Raw genomic sequence first — 23616 nt, 5'->3', positions numbered from 1 at the left:
TTATATTAAAAACCATTGTAAATTTTAAATAGAGTGTGAGAAATAAATTTAATTTAAAATTATAAGGACTAAAAACGTAAAAATATTATATAAAAACCATTGTATAAATTTAAATAGAGTTAATGATTAATTTAAAAGAATTTAGTAAGGTTGTAAATGTAAAATTTCATATAAAAATATTATAAAATTAAAAATAAAATTTAAATATAAGCAAAAGTATGCGAAAAAGTATCATCTAGATACTGTTTCATGATCTTTTATAGCGATTCTAATTAATCTAAAAGATACTTATTTTGGTATATAATTAAAAAAATGTAATATTTTAAAAAAATAGCACCAGACAAGGTCCGAAAATTAATAAATAAACATATTAAAAAAATTAAAAATCTTGACTTCTTTAAATCTTGATAGCAAACCAAACCAAACCAAACAGGCCCCACAAAAATAAATTGTTTGACACATATAAATAAATAAATATATATATATAAATAATGTAACTGATAAAAGTTCCCAAAACTATGAAACAGTAACTCATGGTCAGAAAAAGTCAACCATGAAGTTCAATGCAAAGAGGCTAATAAAAAAAAGACAAGAAGGGTATTTTGGTCATTGAAAGTAGCCATCTATCTCTGTATATACCGCTTTCCCACTTCCAGAGCTGATGGGGTCATGCCCTCTCTCATTTGTGCAACAAAGTCAACAGGGCCTGAGAGAAGAGTCATGTTCTTGTGTTCCCCGCTGCTCTTCTAAGACTCCTTTGAGAGCGCTCTGATTTTGCTTTCCCTCTTCTCTTTCTGGGAAAAATCACCCCAAAAAAGTTCATTAGAAAGGGGTGCTAGTGCATAGGATTGGGAAAGTTGGAGTCTTTGATTGCAGAGATATAGAGAAAAAGTGATTGAGAGAAGAGGTTGGTTGATTGGAGTTTGGTGAGTTTATAAGGACTTCTGGATTTTTATTTTTATTTTTTTTATTTTATATTTTTTTTTGGGAAAAAGGTGGAATTTTGGGGCGTGGGCGGTGATCAAAATCGCATCTTTCTTTTGATGTGGGGGATTTAGCTTCGCGGTTTGGGATTGATGGAGAGGTTATGCTGCTTCAAGGTTGGGTATTCCCAGGTATGTTGTCGGGTTGATTGATCTCTGTTTTCTGCTTTTCTTGATTTCATATACATATATACATATATGTATGACGTATTTTTAGTTCTGTGATTTTGGTGATGATGATTGTCATGAGAGAGAGAGAGAGAGAGAGAGAGAGAGAGAGAGAGAGAGATTTGGGATTGAACTTTGAATTTGTGGAAAAACTTGGTTTGAGAATTGATTGATCTGACGTTTTCCTCGTTTCCTGTGTACTAGGCTGAAGAATTAGTTTACTTTCAGAAAATTATAAGTTGCTAAATTGTGTTTAGCAGAACCAAGAACAAATTCTGCCTCTTTCAGAGGGATTGGCCACACAGACGAGTTTTTCTCCCGTGATATACTAATTTTGCGTGCAATTTAAGACTTGATTTGTGTGGAGGATTATATATATATATAGTTCATGACAGTCATCTGGTTTCTGAACAATTTACTTGTTCTTTTTGATGCAACTAATTGTTATAGTTGGATATTTATGATTCCAATATGCGTATTTATTGTGTAAATCGTAGAACTTGGGGATGTGCATTTGCATTTTTTGCATTGATCTGGTTTGAGGATGTTTATTTTGATTCTTCTTGGAACTTAATCAACCTTAGCTATCCTCAATTGATTGTCAAATGTTGTGATATTAGTAACTAGAGTAATTTTTATTGTTTTCTCTGAGAACTTAAATTTTTCGTGGCACAGTCTTCTTCCAGTGCTGGCAAAGGAAAGAGCTGTCAGGGCTCCAACAGGGTCACTTATGGATTCAGCCTTGTTAAAGGGAAGGCTAGTCATCCAATGGAGGATTATCATGTTGCTAAGTTTGCTGTGCTAAAGGGACATGAGCTTGGTTTGTTTGCCATTTTTGATGGCCATTTGGGCGACAGCGTACCATCATACTTGCAGAAGCACCTATTTGCAAACATTTTGAAAGAGGTGTGTGGGGTTTTTTTTTTATTATTATTATTATATATATTTTGGCCAATTAGAGGAATGTGGTTGAGTTTGACTCTTGTCGTATTTTAGGAAGAATTCTGGTCTCATCCGGACAGAGCCATTACAAAAGCATACGACAAGACTGACAAGGCAATTCTTTCCCACAGTCCAGATTTGGGGCGAGGTGGATCCACCGCTGTTACTGCTATTCTCATTGACGGAACAAAGTTGTGGGTAGCTAACATTGGTGACTCACGAGCTGTTCTTGCAAAAGGTCGACAAGTGATACAAATGACAGTAGATCATGAACCAAGCACGGAACGTGGAAGTATTGAGACAAGAGGAGGCTTTGTCTCAAACATGCCAGGTTTTCTTTTTACACTAGTAGCACTTCTAGTTTCCAATTACCTTTCTGCTCCTTTTGGATAAAAGTTCATTATTTTAATGCTCCTCTGCCTAGTTGGTGTACGTCGACTGAAGGCTTTCAGTCTTAGTTTTATCTACTCTAAAATAGAAGATACTGAATCAACATAGGTTTTTTTTTTCAGTTGGAGTTTGCGATCCATTTAGTGTAAAAATCTGAACATAAATTCAACTTTGGTATAAGCGTCGGCTATAGGAAAATAAATAAAGATGAGTTAAGACACCTGGATAACTAGTATCTGTGATCTCCATTGTTTTGTTGTTTTCTTGTTGCCAATTGCAGCTATAACCTGATAGTGTCTTACTTATTTCATCTAGAGAACATCTATAGCTGACACTTTGAGCGCATGTGGCAGGAGTAATAAAGAACACATTCTGAGGCTACCTGTCATGAATCTTAGAGACTTGGAAGGATGGTTATTTTCTGTTACCTCTTATTTACTGATATCTTAGAGAAGGTTGCAAAGTCCTTGATTGAAAATCATAAAATTTGAAATATGAGAAACCACATATGGCATTCATTAGTGTTAGACATATACATGAAAATTTCTATAAGTTAACCGAACACATTACAGTAAAACATGGAGAGTAACTGTAATATGTCGCAGATTTTGTTGACTAAACACTTGTTTTCTTTCAAGTTGATGAAGTCATTTCTCAAGACTAGAGTTACGAGATGCAGGTTAATTTGTTCATAGTGAAACTTAATAGTTTGGCTCAGAAACCAAACTTTTATTTATAGCATGTTACATTTAATGCCTCTTTCTAATAAATATGCATCTGCTACCCAATTAATATTTGCATTATTAAAGATATTTTGGATCACAACTTTGAAATTATTTCTAGAATATGCTTGTAATCAAGTGACATGTTTTTTGTTGGAACATAGCTTTTAATTTTTAGTACAGAAATATTCTATGCTCTGCAAACAGCTCAATTATTTTGGCAAATATAATAATTAAGCAAATTTCAAATTATCAAGAGAACTATGTTGCTTGAAGGTGACGGGTCATTTAACCCTTTTTCAATTGGAATACTTGAAAAGTGTTAGTGTATGTAGTGTAGAAATATAAATATTGAATCTCTTGGTGTGATACTTTGTAGGTTAAACCGTGTTTAATACTTGTGTATCTAGGCATATAGTTTACAACCTTACTAGGGGGATGTGAAGCTTTTGCATTGATTTTTTGGGCTATGAATTTCTTAAGGAATTTAAACATCTCCTATGATTTAGTGAGTGAAGGTCAATGGGAGGGGGTTAAATTCTACATGATAGAACTCTGGATATTTAATGTACTGACATAGTGTTGAGACCATAAGTAAATGATATGAGCAGTGAGGAATTTCTTGAAGAATTTACTAGTGTCAACTGATGCAGTTCTTAAGGGAATGATGAAAAATAAAGCTTTGTGCACTTGCCTATTAATTATGGTTATTTAACATGACTGTTCTTTCAAGACACTGGCCTGCTATAGGAATTGAACTTGTGGTTAGTGATGGAGAGTTCATGATCATTTTTTCCTATGCCTGAAGTTCTCAGGAGTCATTTGTAACTTCAAATAAAGTGTTTTCTGAAACTATAAATTGTGATTTGCCTTTCTAATAATAGCTATAGCGAGGATGAGTTTTTTCCCCTAATGCACAGTAAAGAATAATAATTTACATTGGAAAATGTAAATCTATCTTCATTGTTGCCTCCAGGCTCATGCATAGAATTTTATTTTGCGGCCAATTACTGTTGGAAATCATCCATATCTAGCTTTCTCCTTTATGCATAACTCATTCTATCTCATGTTTCACTTCTAGTACTAACAGTTGTTTCATCAGGGGATGTTCCAAGAGTAAATGGTCAATTAGCTGTTTCCAGAGCTTTCGGAGACAAGAGTCTCAAGTCGCACTTGCGGTCAGATCCTGATATATGCGCACAAGATGTTGATTCAGAGGCAGAGCTACTCATCCTTGCAAGTGATGGCCTGTGGAAGGTCGGAGCTAAAACCAGTACAATACTATTCTAATCATAAGGATACATATCTGTAAGTTTATCATCATATCATGTTCCTTTCCAGGTGGTGAACAATGAAGAGGCAGTTGATATTGCAAGAAAATGCAAGGATGCCCAAACAGCAGCGAGACAGCTAACCACCGTCGCTGTGGATAGAGACAGTAAAGATGACATTTCCTGCATCGTCGTTCGATTCAGGTCGTGAGGATCTTGTGTAATTCATCTGAGATGGTAGTGAAGAACTTCCCTTTCTGTTGGGGGAGCCATTTATGATATGCTAAGCTTTCATTGAAGCTTGTTCTGCACATGAAGCAGGCAATAGAATTAGAGAAATACCCAAACAAGAAAGATGGTTGTTTTAAGCCTGCATCATCACCTTTGTGTAAATGCCGCCTTTCTTTCGTTCGCAAGCTTGGTATTATTATTTGATTCCTTATTATTATCATAGTATTTAATTAGCTAGATAGAACATTGCATAATGATCGGAGAATATCTGTAATTTTTAATTTTATTTTTATTTTTTCCTTTCAGTCTTATCATTTTCTTGTGTTAGTACCCAGATTATAATTGTGGGTGAGTTATGGTTTTCATCTGAATGTCAATCTTGTGAAGTTATTAGTTCTCTTGATGAGTTTGTTCTTTATATCATTTAATTGAGTTGTGTCTTCTACCTTTTACTGATTCAAAGTTGGTGGCTGAAAGAAAGAACAGCTTGGTTTGATTATTTTTGTGCTGGTTATTTGGTTTTATTACATTTGAATCCCTGAATTACAGTAAAACATTTATAAAATAATACTCTTGACATTGAGAAGAATTATTATTTTATAAAGATTATTTATTTATCTATTGATAAATTAATAGTTATTAATTTAAAGGGGATTTTTAATATTTTATACAATTAAGTAGAAGTTAATTTTTCCGTGACGGTTTGGAATTTTAATGTAAAAACAGAAATTATTATAAATGATTTTAGACATTGCAAAATTCTGATTAGAAGAAATGGTTTTTGAGTGAGTTAGTGAAAAAAAAAAGATATTCATAAGTTAAAAGAAGTTATTTTTAATTTACAGTCTAGACATACAATACATGTTGAATACATGTTGAACAGCTTTAATGAAAATGATATCGTGATGAAATCATTTATAAATGAATAAATTTCAACAGCTTTTGAATTATTCTAATGAAAATGATATCGTGATGAAATCATTTATAAATGAATAAATTATTCACATGGTGGTAAATACGTCAAAAGATGATGATCACGATTTAGATGATAATAATGTTTTATTAAATATTTCTTCAAATAAGACTTTGATATAACATGAAAAACATACCAAGTATAGTGTGTGCCCTTTGTAAAATATTATGGATAAGATTGAATGTAGTTCATAGACAAATAAAACTTTTGATGCATATATTTAAAAAAAGTAAACTTTAAAAATGGATACAGTATGAAAAAACTTCAATATGTATTTTATATAATTTTTTTAATTAAAATTATTAATTTATTGAATATTCAATTATTGAGAATTTATTGTATAAGTAATCTCACAATATTTTTTTTTACCAAGATGAGTGGTTAGACTACTAAAAAAGTATCTTAACAAGTGAGGATAGATTTAGGGTTCTGTCTATACATGTGCGCTATAACTATTTACATATATAATTACTACGCACACTCTTAGAAATATGTTCTTATTAGTGATTCAAATTTCACCATTTGTGCAGGACTCTAACAAGACGGCTATCAATAGATCATTTGGTTCTCGGTATTCACATCACTGTTTTTTTTTGCCACGGTTATGTTTTGACTTTCTTCGTTAATTATTTCTTGTTGTTCCCATGGCTTGTGCTTGCATTTAAGTAACTGGGTAAATTTACTGCGTGGGAATGATGATCACTTCAGTCCATTTAATCCCTCTCTGAAAAACAAAATTAACTTCTGGTATGAAGGAAAAAAAAAAAAGAAAAAAGATGAAGGCTAATTAACAGCCAAGCCCCCAAAAAAATCTTTAATTACAAACAACACTTTTAATGACTCCCTTCTGAAGGTGTTTTCTCAAAAACACAAAGAAGAAAAAGAAAAAGTCACTAGTTCTTCTTCTTCTTCTTCTTCATGTTGTTGTTGTTGGAATGTTGGTGGGGATGAGGTGAACTTAGAGCCATCAAAGCTACAAACTTAGCCCAAGTTATCAACTCCTTCTTCATCCTTTCTTCGTCATTCCATAGCAATGGATCTATGGGTTTCCATGCCATCTCCATCCTCACTGGTGAAGCTCCATTATTATTGTCACTGTATATCATGAAATCCATGTCTACAACTCCAATCTCCATTTTTAATTACTAACTCTTCTTCTTCTTCTTCTTCTTCTTCTTCTTCTGCTGTGTGTGTTTTTGCCTTCAGTACTATTGATTATATATATATATATATATACATGAGAGGACGGCAAAAAAAAAATAAAAAAAAAAATAAGTGGCACGAGAAACACGTTGTAGAAGTTTATTAATGAGAGTAATGTTTTTAATATGAGAGTGGAAAAAAGAGAAATTGGTAAATATTGGCAGCAGTGTTGACAGTGGTTTCACGCTTAATTTGTTTTGTAGTTTTGGAGTTTTTTTTCTCATTATTTTAATGTGATTTTTAAGTTGAATGGTTTGTTTGTATAAGATTTGTGGTTGTTAAGAAATGGACATGCTTGAAGATATTGGGCGGCGCCGGTGCCTGACCACATTTTTTTTTTTTTTTAATATGGACAAGCTTAATTAGGGATATAAACTCTCACCCAGAAATATTTTTCTTTTTATTTTTCTGTCGTTCCAATATGAATTTTTACAAGAATGCTTTTTATATAATTAAAGTCAGTGCTAATCACTTTTAAAGGGATGGTTATTATTTTATTTAATAAATAAATATCTATATTTGCAATTATTTGGCTCACTCAAACCTCATTTGGTTATAAATAAGCTATTTTTTTTTAAAAAAAACAATTAATAAATTAGATAATAAGAGTGACACAGAAGAGGACAAGAAGATTGAATTACCTCACCGGATGAAGATGAGTTTTATGTTTAATAAATAAATAATTTTCAACGTGCAAGCTCCATCGTTATATATATATATATATATATATATATTAAAGCCGTAAAATCTGCTGTCACATTTCAAACTCTGATAAGAAACTTTTAGGTATAATACTTGAATTGATTCCTTTATTTTTCTCTCTCTTTTTTTTGGTCCTTCTAGTCAAAAACTCATCACATATATTTATGTTATATTTGTAATTTACAAAAAAATAATTATTAATTTTATTTTATCAAAGATTTATTTAAATAAATAAATACTAGAGATTTCATTAGACGAACTCTGGCGGCTGTTTATGCTACAATACTTCCCTTCAACACCAAAGACACCAATAAAAATACAAGCTAAAAACAAGTTCTCAAATCATCCATTCATTCTTCACCTTCATGTCAAGGTCAAAGGATAATATATATATATATATATATATATATATATATATCAGAGATAACAGTATTAAATCAAAGTTTCATTGCTTGAGAGTTGAGACCTTTCAGATCATTCACTCTTTTTGAAGTTCATCACCATCCAACCTTCTTCTTCACTACGTTGACATCTAGTTCTCATATGATCAAACATTGCTATAAAAGGAGCATTTCCATTCTATTCACCTTCGTCGAACACTAGCACCGGCACACAGAGAGTTAAGGTCTATAGCAGGGGAAAAACCACATGCAGTGTGCGTTCCATTCCCAGCTCAAGGCCACATACTCAAGCTCTCCAAGCTCCTGCACTCCAATGGCTTCCATATCACCTCTGTCAACACTGAGTACAGCCACCATCCCCTACTCCGCTCTCGTGGCACATCTTCTTTGAATGGTCTCTATGACTTCCGCTTCGAGACCATACCTGATGGCCTCGTACCTTCCGATGAGGACACCACGCAGGATATCTGCTTGCTCTTCCAGTCTGATGATTTAAATGCTTGGATCCTTTTCGACAGCTGCTGACAAGGCTCAATGGTGGGTCTTCAAGAGTTCCTCCGGTGACCTGTGTTGTTTCTAATGGAGGCATGAGCTTCACTTTGGATGTTGCCAAGGAGCTCTTGATCCCTGACGTCTTATTCTGGACAACCAGTGCTTGTGGTTTAATGGCCTATATGCATTACCATCATCTCACTCAGAAAGGCTTAGTCCCACTCAAAGGTACTCCCTGTCATCCTAATAATAATTTAACTGAATTTATAGGATAAACTATTATAAAAGAATGTCATGCAATAGCACAAACTCGAAAATCTCAAGCAAGTTTTCTCATTTCAATTTTGTATCGATAGATATGAAGGATGTTAATAATGGATACCGGGGATGAAGAACATGCGCCTAAGAGGCATCCCGACCTTCATTAGAACAACTAATCTTGATGATACAGCAATCAACTTTATCTTGCATGAAACACAGAGAGCTTCCATGGGCTCAGCTGTCATCCTCAACACATTCAATGAGTTAGACCATCCCTATCTAGAGGCAATGGCATTAATGCTCCCTCCAGTTTACACTATTGGTCCTCTATCCTTGCTTTCCAGTCAAATACCAGAAAGTCCAGTTGCATCCATAGGCTCAAATTTATGGAAAGAAGAACCAGGTTGCATGGAATGGTTGGACAGGAAGAAACCAAAATCATTAGTGTATGTGAACTTTGGAAGTGTGACAGTGATAAGCAAAGAACAGTTGATGGAGTTTGCATGGGGACTCGCAAATAGTAAGCATAACTTCTTGTGGATAATTAGACCAGACCTTCTAAGAGGAGACACTGCTGTTGTCCCACAAGAGTTCATGAAGGAGACACAAGAGAGAGAGGCTTACTAGCCAGTTGGTGCTCACAAGAGGAAGTGCTAAAACATCCATCCATTGGGGGGTTCTTGACTCAGTGTGGATGGAATTCAACTTTGGAGAGTGTCTGTGGTGGTGTGCCTCTCCTATGTTGGCCATTCTTTGCTGAACAACAAACTAATTGCAGGTATATGTGCACTGAATGGGGAACGGGAATGGAGATTGGTAACAGTGTGAAGAAAGAAGAGGTGGAGGGATTGATAAAAGAGTTGATGAATGGTGAGAAAGGGATGGAGATGAGGAACAAGGCATTGGAGTGGAAAGAACAAGCAGAGAATGCAGCAAGAGATGGTGGATCTTCTTTCAATAATCTAAAGAGGTTACTCAGTGAGGTACTTCTAGCAAAGATAAGTTCTTGATGATGACACTACCTTATATTGGAGTGTTGGCAAGGTGAGAATGTGTGTCCTTGTCGATGAAAAAATAATTGTTTGTCTAGATTTTATCTACAATGATAAGGGGAAATTAAGTTCCTATTATCGGAATGTTAAATAATCTAAATAATTGTTAAAAATCAACCAAATCCTTTCCCAAGATAGTCAAGAAAATGAAGCAAATTATTGATCAAATATATATCTTCAACAGTAAAAATCAATTTGTTCATGATATCAAGAGATTTTGCTTTCCTCTAAAACTATTTCTCTGACATCACTAACACATCTTTAGAGCAAGTGTAATTACATAATCATATGGATAGGAGGATAATTTTATATACCACATTCTTATCTGATGCAAGGAGAAAATTTTAAGACTATCTGGAAATGAATTGTTAATTATCTCATGGTCAAATGTGGGTTTTACGCAGTTGCAGTAGATACAATTGTACTCCAAGAATGACAGCTAAGATTATTGGAATTCCAACAAAAAATAAACAGTGACAGCTAATTTCAAAAAAAATTAGCTGTCATGAAAAATTATACTCCAAGAATGACAGCTAAGATACAATCTGATGGTTAATGATTGACCGTTATATTCTAATCTACCTAATCACTACCCTATTAATTGATAATTCAAAAAAAGCCTAGAAAAATTATGAATTCAAGAAGCATAATCATGAAAAGCAGATATCAAACTAGAGAAGTTAGTTGCATCTAATTATTAATCCAGCAAACGTCCATGAACAACCCTGTAAGCCAGTTATTACTTATTAGGAATCTATCAGACAATGCAAAACTGCAAATATATTTGCAAACAATAAAATTAATTTATACTTGTACCAACCTTTGCTAAATACAATTAAAGGGAACCAATTAAAAAGACAATGATTTCTTCACAAGTAAAAATAAGATGGCAAAATACATGACTCGCAAAATAAATACATAATAGTTTTACTGTAGCACATTGGTTAGCATATAAAATAAAATAAAAAATGCATTAAGATGCAGGAAATTAATCAACTTGAAAAAGCTGGCCAATAGAGGCAAGGATTACTTCATCAACAGCATAGAAAAATCACAATGCTGCTGCAGCACCAAATTGTTGACTATCATCAGTCAAACAAGAGACTTTAACTAGCAACAAGTGTTTTTTGAAGCAACAATTCAAGGTCTTCAAGCCTGCAAATATGTCATGGTTTAAAGGTAATAGTCATTAAACCAAAAAAAAAAAAGAATATGTTGACCTCATCGCATGTCAAAAGGTGATCGATAACAATACCTCACGTTGCTTAAGTCAGGATACGTGGCTATGGCATCTTTGAAGTCCTATATACAGTAAATGATAACAATATCATATTGCAGTGAAGTCCAGTTAACTAAATAAAAAGACTTCGGCTCAAAACTTCACCTGATTTGCAGTCGATGATGTGTAAGTTATTATGCATGGCATTCCCGCTCCAGTTGCGGCCTGAGGAAGCCAGAAATCTCACTCAAACCTATGACTAATTCAATCTCCTGTTTAGTAATATGATCTTAAATGGAAGATATAAGTTATAACCTGCAATCCAATGACACTATCCTCCACCACTAGACAGTTCTTTCCCAACACACCTAGTTTCTGCAAAATAAAATGCTTAGAATAAGGTTAAAATCATTTATATTTTTTTATTCCCAATTTGTCACTTCCAGAAAACAACAGAAATTAAATAAGATGCTCCTTTAATATTCCACTTACCTGAGAAGCCGTCAAATAAATTGATGGGTCAGGCTTCTTTTCTTTAACATCATCACCTGTAACAATAGAAGATTATATCAAACCTTTAAAACATGTGATGTATTTACATTACAAGAGTAGTAGGAACAAATATGCTTGACAACACATTTTTACTGTTGAATGCAAGACACAAACGATTTGGGTTAAAAAATAAAAGAGAATTTTGGTAGCATCAAACCGCATTTTACATACAATATTTTGACGCAAGTGGGAAAATTGTTGTTTACTTAATGATATATTCCATCACCTATGCTAGATGTGATCACCTGATGGTCTCAGGTCTCACCAATATTTAAGTTAAGGAGGATTGAATTTGATCGAAAAGTCTCCTTTATGATATTTTATATGATTCCATAATAAAAGAAATGGTGAAATAAGAATGCCTGCTCTGTCAACATGCAAGCACTAATTCAAGCAAGTTTAGAAGCAAAAACAATCTATCATGATGCTAATTTTTTAATAATAAAGTTAAAACAGCTGTCCAATGCTTCAAGTTAAGACTTCATTTTCAAGTTCAAATAGAAAGGCATGATGTACCCTAATCAATCTCTGTAAATCTCAATATTAGTCAGGACTTATGTGTTATTTTATCTTTTCAATATCATTTAAACTTTGGTGCATCCAATGCAGCTGAAACTTAAATTATGCATATGTAACTAAGTAAGATAAGGTTAACAAATTTAGAATAAGCTGTATTAAACACCATTACTTAATAATCACAATCAAGTCCAAAATCACAATAAGATGACAACTCAAGGTTCTTTTATCAAGACGTGCAACTAAAAAAAGAAATAAAATCCAGCAGTAAGATACCTGCGAGAAAGCAATCCAGACCTTGGAATCGCTCCTACAGAAAGAATAACAGAAGTTGTATTATCTTATCTTTTGAAAATTACAATTAATCAAAAGATGAAAGGAAAACATGCTAAAAGCCTTACAAGTCCTAAAAGATTCTCCAGGCATAGTATGACTGAACTTTTAGTAGCTGCTGAGCAAACAGAAAGCTTTATACCCTGTGACATTTAGGGGATTGTCAAAATTGAATGTTTTGAAGTCGTAAAAGCAACACCAACAAGTGACCAAATACGCCCATGAGTGTCATGATGCCCCCAATACAAACAACATATAAAAAATATCCATACACAAGACATCTACACATTTAAAATAATTCGAAACAATATGGAAATGTATGGTTGAGAGAGAAAATATATATACAAATAAAAGTTTAAGTGGCAAACTCTATTACCGCACCCTTGACATCATCCATCAATCGAAGGACACCTGGTCTAGGTTTCACCTGATCAAACAAGTAAATACTGCAAACTGTTGCCATTACCATCCAAGAACAATATTATTATCTACAGAACACAACTCATTGAAGAAACATGTCATACTTACAACTCCGGATTTGATAATTTCTTTGTACCTCTCAGTTTTCCAGTCCTGAAAAAATGATAAACATAATCAAGTCAATATAGACAATAGAAATAGACAAGTGAACTCATTCAGTTAGAAACTTTCATATGTTAGTATGACGTGAATATATGTCCAATGATTAAAAGAAAATTAGAAATTGTGGCTTGCCCATTTAGATATTAGCAAATGCAGGTTACTAAAAAAAAGCTCAGGTTTAGACAACATTCAAACAAATCTTCATGTTGACGGTCTTGAATATCTATCCACATCTAAAGAAGAAGTATAACTCTATTAAACAACAAAAGGCTACTTGAATCAGATTTCAGGTTTTGTTGCACCAGCGGATGTGCAGCATTTTTCAGCCAGCCAATGATCCAATTTAATTGACTATATTAAAGTATACAGTAACAACTAAAAACATACAGGATTCAAAAGGGAAGACAACGGATGTGAACTCCCTACTCTTCCGCCGACTGGAACGAACACAATGAGTCAAAAATCAAGTAGTGGAAGTCCCAAACATCATTCCCAACGCTTCTAATTGTAATACAGACTCAAACATCATATTCAGGGTAAGAACTTCAGCAAAGGTTTGAATTTGCAAGAAGTCACTGCCCCAAACTTCCATTACATATAAGCATCATTATGATGATGGAAGACAAGAATCTAGAGAAAATAAGAGGTATAAAAAACAAAAATTATTTTTGGACCTGAAGAATATCAATCAGCTTCTCTTTATCCGCGCTCTCAACCGGAGGATCCTCAAACACCGAAGACGAAGGCCACCCATTCTCATTGAAGTACCTAAGCAAAACAAATCCCAAACCTAAATTACAAACCAAAAAAAAAGAAAAAAAAAACACAAATAAATCAAAAATTCAAGAACTGATAGCAAAACCATCGCATCTTAGGCTTGCCACCGCCGATACGGTTCTGGAGTTCGTCATAGAAATCAGTTTCCCAGAAAAGAATTTCCGATGAGGAAGCAGGGGATCGAACAGAGAAATGCGCAAAAGCATCATTGTATGCCTGGCGATGAAGGTGCTCCGATTCAAGGATCACACCGTCGCAATCAAAGATGAGCGCATGAAGTGGCGACGCCCCCTCCGCCGGCCCAGCAGCAGCAGAGATGGGAGCACGCGATCGAAGCGGCGATCGCCGGAGGAGAGGAGGATGAGGGCGGAGGAGAGGAGAAGCTCCTCGCCGGCGAGAAGGGAGAGAGGATGAGATGGAGAGATGAAGTAGAGAAGTGGAAGCCATTATCCACTTTATCGTTATGAACGGTAGAAGAGCTTTAGCTTTCTTAAATTAAATGTAAGTTTTACTTATCACACCTCAAAATTATTATAAATTATAGAATTTTGTGAAAGTTGCATCTAGATCCGTGAGAAGATTTATATTTTGGTATTTATCCTTGTCGTGGGATTTGTTGGATTTTTTTTTTCGTTACTTTAATGTATGAAATAATTATAAGTTCTTACGAAATATAGTGATTTGATTTTGAGGTTTTTTTAAGAAAGTGCAGGTAAATCATCATTAATTTATCCAAACAATGATTAGTTTACATGAGATATGAAACTATAAATGGAAACTTAAAAATAAAACTCTTTTATGAAATCTAAAACAATCACTTTATGCATATAATCAATTGAATTTCAATATACAAGTTTCTGCAATCATTAAATAATCAAATTTTTTTATCTTTAAGAGGCAAATTATTATTATTATTTATTTATTTATTTTTAAAATAACTGCTAAACCGTAAAAAAACGTAGAAACATATACAAACATTGATAGAACAATTGGGGGAAAAGCCAACATGAACATGGGTAGACTACTCATATACAATTACTATTTACACTCTTAAAAAATATATATTTGCTTATACTCTCAAAAATATATATTTATTTAAGATTTGTACTTTCATTATTTATAAAATTTTTTAATAAAAATCCACCTAGATATCAATAAATCACACAGTACTTGTAAAAGATTTCAATAAAGATTTAGATACCAATAAATCCCTTGGTCAGTGGTCAAGTTATTATAATATGGCTGAAGGATGGGAGAGACCTTCATTATTGCCATGCCCGTGCAAAATTTTTTTTTAAAAAAAAATTATCATCATACGTCATATTTTCTTCTACAGTGAAATGAAATTTTGAGAAGAATATTTTTTCCGCAAAAATTAATAATAAAATAAGAGAGAGAGAGAGAGAGAGAGAGAGAGAGAGAGAGAGATGAACACATGGTAGCCGCTATTCAAGACACAAACAAAGGAACCAAGATGATAAGAAGAACAAAATTCTCCATCAAACACAGTGTGTACATTCATCTCAAAAACAAAGTATACAACAAAAAAAAAGAATAACAAACAAAGGAGAGAAGCAAAGTGAATAACAAACAAGATCAACAACAACATCAACAAGAAGTAATCAAATTGAGTGAGTTTTAAAAGAGTCATTTTAAGGATTGAAGAAGAGTTTGCCACACTGGCATTTCCAACCCAAAGGTTTATAGTTGGAGTACATGTTGTAAGAAGCATAGTTGCCTGCAGGCAAGGCAGGGGCGGCTCCGGGCAGTGTTGGCACCTGCACGGCAGCACACGGACTGCATTCTTTGCACCGGTTGCGGCAGCTTGGCGGTGTAGAACCCAGCCTTATCTTCTCATCCATCACCATTCCCTGAAGAAGCAGACAAGCAAGCAATATAATGAGTTTGTTAACAAAGAATGAGATGGTTAAGAGGATGTTAATTTGTACCTGAGGAGTAGCAGCGAGTGAGGCAAGGAAGAGGTTGGCAAGCAGAGTGAAGAAGAGAAGTGAGTTCATGGTCACTCATGGGATGGGTGGGCCATTGTAATCCCATCTATCATGGAACCGGGTTGAGGATTTGTTGCAAGAATTGATGCATAACAATCACTACTGTCCTTTTGGGAACATGGATTTGACCGCGATCAAATGAATGAATGTGGGGTTTTAATTACTCTGGTTGAAAAAGGCTGCAAAGTTTGGTTGGGAATCATGAAATGGGGTGGTTGTTGTCTCTGTTCTATTTCTTTGACACAGTGACTGAGATTTAGAGAGAGAAGGTTGATTTTAATGTCACTGAGATTTTGACAGCCAATGAAGGAAGCTTTTCCTTTCCTGTTATGGTACTAGAAGTATGAGCTGAACTTTTATCCTCTAATGGTGATGGATCATATGTACAGGCAAGGAAGATGAGAAATGCAGAGAAAGAGAAAAAAAGAGTGCAGTCACAAACTTTTCTATGTTTTAACTCTAAAGTAATGGAGACTAATCAGTATTCACTGCTGCAAGAAAGTGGTCCATTTCTTGCATGGAACTTGGAAGAGTGTCTTAATGGTATGAATGACTGGGCTGATTAAAGCCAGATGATTCATCATTATTCTAAATGAATGTACATCAGAGACATGGACAACAGTGGCCCAAATATTCAATGTACAATGAGCATAATGCTTGTTGCATCACAGAGATTTTACAGTCAATGTCAATCAATGAACATTTAAAGATGAGCAGCGCTTGATCAACAGGATACATGAGCAAATTTTATTCTGGTACAATTTAATCGATGATCATGACTAGTTTTATACAGACACTGAACAAGAGAGAGAGATGAGAAGCTAAAATTGGTATTATTGACGAAGAAGATGTTGTGGAAATGGCACACCTGGTCCTGAAGCTCTCCGTTTGCCATCTTTGGAGGATACAGTGACTAGAATTGCACCTGTGAGACTATTTCAGGAGGCAGATGCTAGCAGCAAAGAGACAACAAATTAGATCTCATTAGAAAATTAGTTGCCAGGAACTAAATAGTAAAAAAATTTATTAATTTTGCTGCTACCAATTCAGTATATAAAATGTAAAGAGTGAGCTTTTAAGTGCTAATTAGAAACAATGATACATAACGAGAGTTTTGCATTGCCATCCTGTCATGGCATAAAATAACAGAATTTTCATGAGCTGATGAATTAGGATGATACTCACTGGAAATGCACCATTCTTTCATTGCATCAAGCATTCAGAAGTTGCTGAATCAGATGTTTTGTTTCTTCAACTAGCCTCTTTACCACTTCACCAGCAGGAACAATGTCCTTAATAAGGCCAACACCTTCACCTGCGTACATAACCATTCTTTCAACGTCGCCTGTTGTTCTAGCATTTGGAACAGTGCCCGCAAAGAGCCTTATGTCTTTCTCCTGAAAAAGAACTTCATAATTAAGCTTGTACCTCAAGAAGGATGATTACCAAAACCAAAATTCAAGGCTAATATTTGTTGTTAATATCTTAGTCATGGCCTTCAATGTAATTAAGCTGGTTCCCACAACTACTATTTCCACAAGCACAACACCCAAGAATGGCAAATACTAATGTGTGTACTTACTATGCCATTAATTACAGCATGCCCTATAATGGGCTTGTTGTCCTCATTTTCATGGTCAGGAAGTTGCCCATTTTCAGTGAAGAACGATGTTTGCAGCACACGATGTGGTACAGGCCACCTTGAACGACCAAATATATTGGTGTACTTAGTTTCATCTAATTCAACCAGGCTTTGTTTATACAATGGGTGAGCAAAACTTTCCAGTGTAGCAACAAACCTGTAAATTGTAACTATTATGATTAGCGAACAGAACAAACAGTGATCTAATAGTTGACAAATTTGTTAGCATAAAAGGCAAAGAGTATCTTGGAGACCTAGTTCCCATGCAGATACCATGAGCACCAAGCGCCAACGCAGCAGCATAGCCTCGCGCATCTACAATGCCTCCAGCAGCAATTACAGGAATGCCACAACTGGAAACCAAATCTACCACTCTAGGCACAAGAGATACCAAGCCATCCTGCACAATATCATATAATAATTAAATATCGAGCCCATGGTAATATGCCCTCTCATAGAACCGTGCAATTTGTTAAATTGAGTTGTCCAGAAACTAAGGTTTGAATACTCTAATTAACTTTTACAAATGATCATGAATTGCACCAAAACTAACAAAATCCTAACCCTACACTTGCAGAAGTGTGAATAAATCCTTCAACATTTCGATCTAATTTTGAATAGAGGAAAAATTTTGCAGAAAAGTAATAGGATACACCCATACCAGACCAATGACGTGCCCTCCAGCCTCATGACCTTGAACTATAATTGCGTCAACACCAGCATTCTTAGCTTTCTCTGCCTCCTCAAAGTGGCCAATCTGTCCAAACTCCAAAAAAATCAGTACCCAATTAACATTACTAATTCTCATATACGCTTAGTTGTCTTATTTAACCAACTTTTTAGGCTCATCTGCTATTTGATTCTATTATTAAGAAAATTTAAATTCTTCATGGAACATCACCTTGATAACCAAGAGTTACTTGTATCCAAATCCTAATAAGTATTCAGTGATTACAAAGATTTAACTATTATACACCAATAAAAAGTTATGATCAGTGATCACAACATCTCCCGAAACATGACATGTATCTTCTCTGGATTCTAGGTGCACAATGTTGTCTGAGTTCAATTCAATAACCATCCTATTTGCTTTTTAGCATGCACTCTAAGAAATATGCAGTTACTTTAAAAATGATAGGGGTCAGATCCCTTCATGAATCAGGTTAATCACATCCCAAAGATGCTTTACTTTGACAGTTATAAATAAGTTAAAGAAGAAAGAGGAATAATTTTAGTTCAAAATAGACTGCAAAAGGGTCACAGAACTGCATGAACCTAAAATATTCTTTGAATACCACTAACAGACAATTGCGAACAGCTATTGCAAGAGAAAACTGTGGTTAGATGTGTGCTGCACTTGAACGTTTTGAGTAAAAAATTAGTAGCCTATGGTTAATGTCAAATAACTAAAGCCTATAGAAAGATTTCCCCCAAAAAAATATAAATATATATATATATATATATTGGCCATAGAATTGCAGCATTATTTATCCATGTGAAAAAGAAGATAAGGACTAGAATAGCCACACTGAACAAAACCACTTACTTGGTGAACAACCTTGACCCCTGCCTCATGAGCTTCACATACTAGCTCCCTTGGGTATTCTCCCCATGCAACTTGCACCATGGCAACCTTCTCTTCCAATATAACCTTCATATTTTCCTTGTGTGGAAACGCTAGCACAACACCAACGCCAAATGGTTTACTTGTCAAAGTTCTTGTTTTTCTTATTAATTCCCTCAGATAATCAGGTGCTTCCTGATAAAGATTCATACCCATGGTTATCCTTAAGAAGGTAAAACAAGTAATTAATCATCAGTGACAAAAATAAACTTCCGGCTATTGTTGCCAGCTATAAAAGGGGGAAAAAAAAGAATCAACTTTTGGACACAATAAAATAAACAGCATCGGGGTTTCAATTTAATTAACTTCAGAAATAAAACCAAAATAAGCACTTAAAAGCAAAAGAAAAGAAAGCAAAACTCTCATTTTGCATATAAAAAGCATGAAAAGGAACCAACTTTAACTATCAAAGACAATCTATAAGCTCACCTTCCTTGCATGAAATCAAGCAAAGATCATCAATTCAAAAAGATAAGAGTGTGAGAAAATGGATACCCAGTCAGGTGCTCGGAGGAGCCCAACCGCGCCAGCGTTTGCAACGGCGGCAACGAGTTCCGGCCCAGAGATGTCAGGGCCGAGGGGCGCCTGCACGATGCCGTAATCGAAGCCAAGGATTCCTTTACACCCCATGGAGAACCGAGTGCAACAATGGCGAAGAGCCGGCTGCCGAGCTTTGAGAACATCATGATCATATACGCAATGAACCGCGCTTAAGCGCCAGCAATGACGTCATGGGCCGGTAGGCGCCGCCCATGGGCTCTTATTAGTGGCCCATAAAATTTCAAGCAACTTTACATATTCATCCCTCATAAAATATTTATTTGAAAATCAAAGACCTTTTAAATACTGTTTACAGAAAACTCCCTATACTTGAACAGAATTATTCTAAAAACAAATAAACAATGACTTCTTCAAGATTCAGTGAAGAACACACCAGGAAATTCAAAGTAATGTGAATTCATTTCACTAGATAAGTATAGAAGCATAAACAGACACAGTGAAGTGATTTTAAGTTTTTAACCATACCTCTTAAGCCCAAACTATCTACATAATTTGTCATTCAGAATCTTTGTCATGGGTTACCATCTGCTTCTTCAATTTCTCAACCTCTTGCTCAAGAAAATCAAGAATTGTATCAGTGACATGGTTAGGAGAGCATCCTGCAGCTAACATCTTTCTCAAGAACTTATGTGCACCTTCAATCTTTCCAGCCTTGGCATGAACTTCTATAAGTGTATTGAAAGTAACCACATCAGGATTGATGCCACTTCCTGTCATTTGTTTGAATAGCTTGTTAACTTGCTCTATCCTTCCAGCCTTTCCCAGAGCATTGAACAGTGTGTTATACATAACAATGTCAAGATGACCACCCTTCTTCAGTAGTTGTTCGAGCACGGCGCTTGCAAGATCGGCTTCTCCCATCTTTCCCAAACCTTGAATAACTAGATTATATGTAGCAATATCAGCAGGACATAATTTGTCTCCCATTTCTTGAAGAACTCCCCATGCCACATTCATGTAACCCTTTTTCACAAAAGATCTCAACAGTGAATTATATGTATAGCTCACAGGTCCATCTTCACACAGCTTAGTGAAAATCTCAAACAACTTGCAAGCTTTGCTCAGCTCTCCTTTGGAAAGAAAGATTGACAAGTATGTATTAACCATGTCAATGTCAAATGACCTTATACAATCCTTTTGCACTCTGATCCCTTTAGCCAAAGTGAAGGTTTGCAAATCATCGGCTTTTTCTAATTTCTTAGCTAAGCAATCCAGATACGGAGATGAAGACCATTCATCCTTGGTTTCACCATCCAAGTCATGATCACCATCATCATCACTATCTCCTTCTGATGATTTGATCCAACCCATAATGTCACTGAGGTTTCCTCTAGTCGGGAAAATTCGAGTGAAATCCTTACTCTTATCTTGAGGATCTCTGAGCAAAGAATTCAATTTCGCTTTCCAGCTCAAAACACTTGGCAACAAAGCATTATCCCTGGCATACTTCTTAAGCTGCCTTGTGGTATCAGACTTCCTGTTCTTATCCAATGCTATCAACACAGTAGTAATAGTCGCTAAATCCGCAACAATACCCCTCTCCTCCATCTCCTTCAGCAGCTCAAGCCCTCTCTTAACTCTTCCCTCCCTACACATATGCAACACGACAATGCCATATGTAACTCCATCTACAAACTGCCCCTTCTTCTTCAACTCATTGAACATCATCATAGCAGCAGCTGGCCTCCCATTCTTAAACAGTCCATCAATCAAAATATTATAAGAGTAAGGCGAGACACCAATACCACCTGAAACCATCTTGTCAAACATCTGACATGCATCATCAAGCTTCTTAGCCTTCAACAACCCATCAAGAATATTATTATACACAAGAGTGTCACACTTCACATTGTTATACTCCATCTCACGAAACACTCTGAGAGCCTCATCAATCCTGAAAGCCTTGCAACAGCCCAAGATGAGCGTCCGGTATGTGAACCTATCAGGCTCAAAACCAGAAACTTTCATTTCATCAAACACCTCCACGGCATCTTGAACCCGCCCAGCCAAACACAAGCCATGCAAAACCGAGTTAAAGGAACAAATATCAGGGGACTTCATCTCTTTGAAAAGCTTCAGAGCGAGAGCTAAATGACCCCAGGAGCCGAAAGCGTGGATGCAAATGTTGTAAGTCCAGGCATTGAAAGAGAACCCCAGTTGGCACAATTTGTCGAGCAGGTTGCAGAAGTCTTGTTGGAGGCCGGCCTTGCGGAGGGCGGCGAGGGTAGCGTTGGCGGCGGTGGGGGAGGGGAGGAGTGACTGGGAGAGGAGGGAGTGGAGGATGGAGAGGGCGGAAGTGAGGTGGGAGGAGTGAAGGAGGGCGAGTACGAAGGAGCTGACGGTGCTAGATGGGAGAGATTGGAGGGAAGGGATAAAGGAGAGAACTTGGAGGGCGGAGTCAAGGCGGCCGGCGCGGAGAAGGGAGACGAGGAGAGAATGGAGGGTGGAAGGAGGGGGAGGGTGGGAGGATTGGACGGAGAGGCGGAGAAGAGGGAGGAGGTGGGGGAGGAAGGGGGAAGGGAGAGAAGGAGGGAGGAGAAGAGGGAGGAGGAAGGGGAGAGTGAGAGGAGGTGAAGCTTGGAGGAGAAAGGGATGGAGGGGGAGTGGAGGAGGGGGAGGAGGAGAGAGGAAGGAAGGGGAGCGTTGATGGCGGAGGAGATAGTGTTAGGGTTAGAGAGGGATTTGGAGAGGGAGGCGAAATGGAGGAGGGAGGGGAGGGATGTTGATGTGGAGAAGAAGCATGATGATGTTGCTCTTGTTCTTCTTGTTGCATGTCTCATGTATGTATGTGTCTCTCTTGTTCGCCAGATCTTTGGAGAACACTGACCATGGAAGGAGGGAAAGATGTAATTTGTTTATAAATAAGTGTTATATATATATATACTAGTATGGATGCCCTTGTGTGTGCTACGGCTTTCATCTAATAATACAAATTATTTTTTTGAAGAATCACTTAACAAAAAATATATATAAAAAAAAAACAGAAACACCAATATTATTAGATTAATTAAATATAAATAATAATAATAATATATATATATAAATAAAAAACAATACCAAGTCTTTTACATGTAGGGATGTTTCGTCTCGAGATGTCGAGCATGGGCCTCCCGAGTTCGATCCCCATCTCGCAGTGAAAGTCATGGCTCGATGGTGGCAGCTGGCTCTCACGTGCTCGTCCCTCGAGCTCCCAGGTTTGTCGTCTTTCTAAAAAAAATTAAAAAACAATGAAAACAAAATTAAAATAAAAACACAATATATTTAAAAAAATATTAAAATATACAAAATCATGTTTATGTATATATATATATATATACACGTATGAAAAATAATAATAAATAATTAACATAAAATTTAAAAACAAAAAGATAAAGTATATAATATAATGTTATATATATATATATATATATATATATATATATATATATATATATATATATATATATATATATTGAGAGGGGATGATAGAGTGGGGATCCACTCAATTAAATAAAAAATAAAAAATAAACTAATTAAAAGGTGTCAAATGGCAGCATGAGAGATATGTATACTGTTAGTTAAGATTAATATATAGTTATATATGTGTGTGTAAAGATTTAAAAATATATATTTATATTTATTTTTTTTCTCTAGAGACCCAGATCCAATTCCAAAAATGAAGATTGGGAGTTTTATTGCTGGGATTCAATATTTTTTAAATGAAATGGATGAACCACATAATTATTAAAAAAAACAGATTTATTGTTAATGCTCTATTGTGAAACATTTTACTAAAATAAAATAAACATATATTTAATGAAATTTTTAACCAACTTGCGTGGTTACCTGTAAAATTGTTTATACATTATTATTATTATTAGTGGAAATTGCCAAAAAAATCCTTTAAGTTTGTAAAATTGTCAAAAACACCCCGTTAGTTTTGCAATCCCTAAAAACCCCCTTCTTTTAAACAAGATGTTTTTCAAACCCCCAAACCCTGTAACGGATGTGAACAGAGTGAGTTTCAAAAT

The 23616-nt window shown here is 35.4% G+C and overlaps 5 protein-coding genes and 1 pseudogene across 7 annotated transcripts; 2 read left to right on the top strand and 4 right to left on the bottom strand.

Moving 5' to 3' along the window:
* The first annotated feature begins 653 nt into the window (after positions 1–653).
* On the top strand, positions 654–5105 carry LOC120261776 (probable protein phosphatase 2C 41). Of its 3 annotated transcripts, none has more exons than XM_039269761.1 (6): positions 654–907; positions 996–1115; positions 1827–2057; positions 2148–2424; positions 4308–4462; positions 4547–5105. In XM_039269761.1, the coding sequence occupies exons 2-6, from the start codon at positions 1077–1079 to the stop codon at positions 4685–4687; spliced, it is 843 nt and encodes a 280-aa protein (XP_039125695.1). In that variant the 5' UTR covers positions 654–907; positions 996–1076; the 3' UTR covers positions 4688–5105. The 3 variants fall into 3 exon arrangements, with proteins under 3 accessions (XP_039125695.1, XP_039125697.1, XP_039125696.1); XM_039269763.1 differs by having other exon boundaries at positions 654–926; positions 1059–1115; XM_039269762.1 differs by having other exon boundaries at positions 654–926.
* On the top strand, positions 4789–10517 carry LOC120260248 (annotated as a pseudogene).
* A 173-nt stretch (positions 10518–10690) lies between these two features.
* LOC120261813 (haloacid dehalogenase-like hydrolase domain-containing protein At4g39970) lies at positions 10691–14248 on the bottom strand. The gene is made up of 11 exons (XM_039269807.1): positions 13856–14248; positions 13668–13761; positions 12940–12984; positions 12788–12838; positions 12480–12554; positions 12355–12388; positions 11503–11558; positions 11326–11385; positions 11176–11235; positions 11047–11093; positions 10691–10946 (listed from the first exon to the last, which is right to left on the bottom strand). The coding sequence occupies exons 1-11, from the start codon at positions 14215–14217 to the stop codon at positions 10898–10900; spliced, it is 933 nt and encodes a 310-aa protein (XP_039125741.1). The 5' UTR covers positions 14218–14248; the 3' UTR covers positions 10691–10897.
* A 1174-nt stretch (positions 14249–15422) lies between these two features.
* LOC120260247 (EPIDERMAL PATTERNING FACTOR-like protein 1) lies at positions 15423–15788 on the bottom strand. Its single transcript, XM_039267687.1, has 2 exons — positions 15720–15788; positions 15423–15641 (listed from the first exon to the last, which is right to left on the bottom strand). The coding sequence occupies exons 1-2, from the start codon at positions 15786–15788 to the stop codon at positions 15423–15425; spliced, it is 288 nt and encodes a 95-aa protein (XP_039123621.1).
* An 859-nt stretch (positions 15789–16647) lies between these two features.
* LOC120261028 (NADH:quinone reductase) lies at positions 16648–19874 on the bottom strand. The gene is made up of 7 exons (XM_039268686.1): positions 19541–19874; positions 18968–19180; positions 18083–18178; positions 17676–17821; positions 17362–17578; positions 16965–17176; positions 16648–16731 (listed from the first exon to the last, which is right to left on the bottom strand). Exons 1-6 carry the CDS (start codon positions 19673–19675, stop codon positions 16991–16993), a joined length of 993 nt encoding a protein of 330 aa, XP_039124620.1. The 5' UTR covers positions 19676–19874; the 3' UTR covers positions 16648–16731; positions 16965–16990.
* Positions 19875–19986: 112 nt separating this feature from the next.
* LOC120260246 (pentatricopeptide repeat-containing protein At4g01570) lies at positions 19987–22733 on the bottom strand. The gene is made up of 2 exons (XM_039267686.1): positions 22664–22733; positions 19987–22182 (listed from the first exon to the last, which is right to left on the bottom strand). Exons 1-2 carry the CDS (start codon positions 22731–22733, stop codon positions 20102–20104), a joined length of 2151 nt encoding a protein of 716 aa, XP_039123620.1. The 3' UTR covers positions 19987–20101.
* Positions 22734–23616: the final 883 nt, after the last annotated feature.

The sequence above is a fragment of the Dioscorea cayenensis genome, chromosome 5 (genome assembly GCF_009730915.1).
Source record: "Dioscorea cayenensis subsp. rotundata cultivar TDr96_F1 chromosome 5, TDr96_F1_v2_PseudoChromosome.rev07_lg8_w22 25.fasta, whole genome shotgun sequence".
In the NCBI taxonomy this organism is placed as follows: domain Eukaryota; kingdom Viridiplantae; phylum Streptophyta; class Magnoliopsida; order Dioscoreales; family Dioscoreaceae; genus Dioscorea; species Dioscorea cayenensis.
The sequence above is the reverse complement of the archived record's forward strand: the minus strand, read 5'-3'. Positions and strand labels throughout refer to the sequence as shown.

Coding starts and splice junctions, on each gene's coding strand:
- LOC120261776 (XM_039269761.1), top strand. CDS start 1,077: ATGGAGAGGTTATGCTGCTTCAAGGTTGGGTATTCCCAG. Junction 1,116..1,826: donor TCAAGGTTGGGTATTCCCAG/GTATGTTGTCGG, acceptor TTCGTGGCACAG/TCTTCTTCCAGTGCTGGCAA. Junction 4,463..4,546: donor CAAGTGATGGCCTGTGGAAG/GTCGGAGCTAAA, acceptor GTTCCTTTCCAG/GTGGTGAACAATGAAGAGGC.
- LOC120261813 (XM_039269807.1), bottom strand. CDS start 14,217: ATGGCTTCCACTTCTCTACTTCATCTCTCCATCTCATCCTCTCTCCCT. Junction 11,386..11,502: donor TTTATTTGACGGCTTCTCAG/GTAAGTGGAATA, acceptor TTTATTTTGCAG/AAACTAGGTGTGTTGGGAAA. Junction 10,947..11,046: donor CCTGACTTAAGCAACGTGAG/GTATTGTTATCG, acceptor ACATATTTGCAG/GCTTGAAGACCTTGAATTGT.
- LOC120260247 (XM_039267687.1), bottom strand. CDS start 15,788: ATGAACTCACTTCTCTTCTTCACTCTGCTTGCCAACCTCTTCCTTGCC. Junction 15,642..15,719: donor CACTCGCTGCTACTCCTCAG/GTACAAATTAAC, acceptor CTGCTTCTTCAG/GGAATGGTGATGGATGAGAA.
- LOC120261028 (XM_039268686.1), bottom strand. CDS start 19,675: ATGGGGTGTAAAGGAATCCTTGGCTTCGATTACGGCATCGTGCAGGCG. Junction 17,822..18,082: donor GAGGGCACGTCATTGGTCTG/GTATGGGTGTAT, acceptor GATATTGTGCAG/GATGGCTTGGTATCTCTTGT. Junction 17,177..17,361: donor ATGCTGTAATTAATGGCATA/GTAAGTACACAC, acceptor GTTCTTTTTCAG/GAGAAAGACATAAGGCTCTT.
- LOC120260246 (XM_039267686.1), bottom strand. CDS start 22,733: ATGGGGATCGAACTCGGGAGGCCCATGCTCGACATCTCGAGACGAAAC. Junction 22,183..22,663: donor CCCTACATGTAAAAGACTTG/GTATTGTTTTTT, acceptor TTCTCCTCCAAG/CTTCACCTCCTCTCACTCTC.